Source organism: Lipotes vexillifer, unplaced genomic scaffold, assembly GCF_000442215.2.
Source record: "Lipotes vexillifer unplaced genomic scaffold, Lipotes_vexillifer_v1.1 scaffold802, whole genome shotgun sequence".
NCBI lineage: Eukaryota > Metazoa > Chordata > Mammalia > Artiodactyla > Lipotidae > Lipotes > Lipotes vexillifer.
This window is the reverse complement of record NW_006790237.1, coordinates 215,325-218,348: the sequence shown is the minus strand read 5'-3', so window position 1 is coordinate 218,348 and position 3,024 is coordinate 215,325. Positions and strand designations below refer to the sequence as shown.

Sequence of the window (3,024 nt, the reverse complement as noted above, 5' to 3'; positions counted from 1 at the left end):
TCTTTCCCTCTTCCCCAACGTCCTGGCAACCACTAGTCTCCTTCCTGTCTCGATTTACCTATACACCTGCCCTTCTGTATATTTACTTTTCTGTTTCATGCAAATGGAATCACACAACGTGTCCTTTTGTGTCTGGTTCCTTTCACTCAGTGCAGTGCTTTCAAGGTTCACCCACGTTGTAGCATCTCTCAGTATGTCATGCCTTTTTATGGCTGATTCTGTAATTTGTTACCTGTGGTCCTCCATGACCTCTTCAGAGCCTTGACACATGGCTTCTGTTCACGCATAGCTCTGGCTTCTTCCTAACTTGGCCTTCATAACATGACCTTTTGTGGCTTCTCTCTATACACCCTTTTAGCCTCGGCTTCCTGCTGTCCCCTTCTTAGCATTTCCCAATTCAAATTCTGAGGAGAGAATCTGACTGGCCCGGCTCATCTTTTCTGCCACGTCCCACAGGTGATGGCCTGCTGGCCTGTCTTTGCATCACCAGGATCTAGCCTCTGCCAACAATCCTCCAGTTGACTGCAGTGGGCAGCCTAGCTGGGTGCAAAGATAGGGTGGTTTCCATTAGAAGGCAGGGGGCAGCTGTCAGGACCAACGCTTCTGTCAGACCAGCCAGTGTCTCCAGTGCTTCCTTGCTGGCTGACCTGGGCAGGTCAGTTCCCCTCTCTGAGCCTCAGTTTCCTCTACTGTGACATGGCAACAATAATGGTATCTACCTCATGGGCTGCTGTGGGGACTTAAGGCGTGCTGCTTTAGAGCATCTCCTGCAGGGCCAACCTCTTGGGATGTTGGGTTCCCTCTTCCTGCCCCTTCTGTTGGCCTGAAGCCCAAGGCACAGAAAGAACTGTGAGTCCTAATCCCTGAGGGGCTGCTAGAGGGGTCGCCAGGGGCTAGGGCTGGTGGGTGCCAGGAGAGGACTCCCATCAAGGAGGACTGACCTGAGTAAGCCTCAGAGGAATTTGAACAGAGCAAGAAGCTAGTGCCCTGAGTCGAGGCAACCACGGTTGGCAAAGGTGTGGAAAGGGGAGCTAGAATGGTCCATGGGCAGGGACCTGAGGCGACTGACCTGCTGTTCTCCCAACCTAATGACCCTCTGACCTTTGATCCTGTGACCTGTGAAGTAGGCTTGGGGCACTCTGAGTTTACAGTTGGTTGCACTACGTTTAAAAGCTTAAAAGCTCCACCTTCGGCCAAGCAGGCCAGGGGAGTTTCAGTGAGTGAGCCCCCTGACTCTGCCCCATAACCCCATCCTGACCCACCTCTAGGAACCTAGACAATTTTCTGCCTTTTGTGACCACAGGGTAACAGCAACCTGATTCTGCCCCATCCCTGAGACCCCAGGCTGACTGTGCCCCATCCACCCACCCCCCAACACCAGGATGACCCCGCGCATCCCTGTGACTCAAGACTGACCCTGCCCCATTCACCCTCCAACCCCAGGCTGACCCCGCCCCTCCCTGGGCCCCAGGATGAACCCAAGTCCAACCTCCAATCTCCCTGACCCGGGTCTAACCCCCCACCCCTCCCAGGGAGGAGGCGAAGGCCAAGTTAGGCATGCTGCGGGAGAGGGCAGAGAAGGAGGTGGCCCAGAACGACACGGAGGTGCAGATCTTGCAGCGGCAGATCGCGCACTTGGAGCAGCTGCACCGCTTCCTCAAACTCAAGAACGGCGATCGGCAGCCGGATCCCGCCGTCGTGGAGAAGCGCGAGCAACGGGGTGAGGCCGGGGCCGGCACCTCTGCCTGCAGCAGGCCGGGCCAGGGGAGGGGCGGAGCGGCTCGCTCCAGGTCTCGCCGCGGGGCGGGGCCGGCAGGAGGGCGGGGCTGGAGGGGCGGGGTCTGCGCGGCTGCGGTGTTGTTGCCCCCTCCCCACCAGCGTGTCCAGGCAGGCCCCTCCGCCCTGGTGGCCGCCCCGGACGCCGACCTCACTGCCCCCTCTCACCCCAGCCCGGGAGGTGGCCGAAGGCCTCCGGAAGACCTCCCAGGAGAAGCTCGTGCTGCGCTACGAGGACGCCCTGAAGAAACTGTCCCAGCTGACCGGGGAGAGCGACCCGGACTTGCTGGTGGAGAAGTACCTGGAGTGTGAGGCCCTGGGGGTGGGGGGTGGGGATGGAAGGGGCGGGGAGGGGGCGGGGCAGGAGCACGGCGCCCAGCCCCCCGGAATCCAGCGCAGACTGTGCTCTGTCTCGGTCACCGAGGGCCTCCGCTTCGGCCCTGGGGACTCCTCCACCTGCGCTGGAGGGACCAGGAATCAGGCTCCGCCCTACTCGCCTCTTCCCGTCCGCCCTGCCTCCGCCCCTCTCTCTCCCCCCCTTCTCCCCAATCTCTCTCCCACCCCCGTCTCGGGCCTTCTGACCCCTCCCTTCTCTGTGTGTCTCCACCCGTCTGCATCTCTCTGTTGTCACAGAGTGTATCTCCGTCTTTCTCTTTCTGTCCAATTTCCCTGGCGTGTCTGCCTTCCCGCCTCCCCCATCCGTCTCCCCTTCCCCGTTCCCTCCCTCCTCCGCCTCCCTCATTCCTGGGCCTGCGGGTCACCCTGGGAATCTTCCCGTCAGCCTCTGTGTGCCTATCTCCGTGTCCCTGTTGCTGTCTTTCTCCCGGGGTCTAATGTACTCTCTTTACCCACCTTTACCGTTTGCTCTCCCTCACTTCTCTGTTTCTCTGTGTCTCTCTCGGCATTTCTGTGACTCTCTCTCGGTCGCTATCTCTTTCTGTCGCTCTGCCTTGCCCTGTATTTCTCTGTTGGCCCCTGTGTCTATTTTTTGCCTATATCTCTCCGTCTCTGTCTCTCTTTGTCTCTGTGTCTTTGTTGCCTTTCTCAACATCTCTTTCTCTGCCTTTCTGTGTGTGTCTCTCTGTTTGCTGGTCTCTGTCTCTCTGGACCCTGCCTTTCCCGACTCGCCCCCAGTGGAGGAGCGGAACTTCGCGGAGTTCAGTTTCATCAATGAGCAGAACTCGGAGCTGGAGCGTCTGCAGGAGGAGATCAAGGAGGTGACCGAGACCCGCCCCGCCCCCTCCCCCC

General features: G+C 59.3%; 1 protein-coding gene across 1 annotated transcript in view; it reads left to right on the top strand.

The window, feature by feature from the left end:
- Positions 1–3,024, top strand: part of ODAD1 (outer dynein arm docking complex subunit 1) — a 26,972-nt gene that overhangs the window by 20,417 nt on the left and 3,531 nt on the right. The window contains exons 7-9 of the mRNA XM_007463437.1: positions 1,533–1,720; positions 1,950–2,084; positions 2,911–2,993. Of these exons, the coding sequence (XP_007463499.1) occupies positions 1,533–1,720; positions 1,950–2,084; positions 2,911–2,993 (406 nt within the window). The remainder of the gene's footprint in view (positions 1–1,532; positions 1,721–1,949; positions 2,085–2,910; positions 2,994–3,024) is intronic.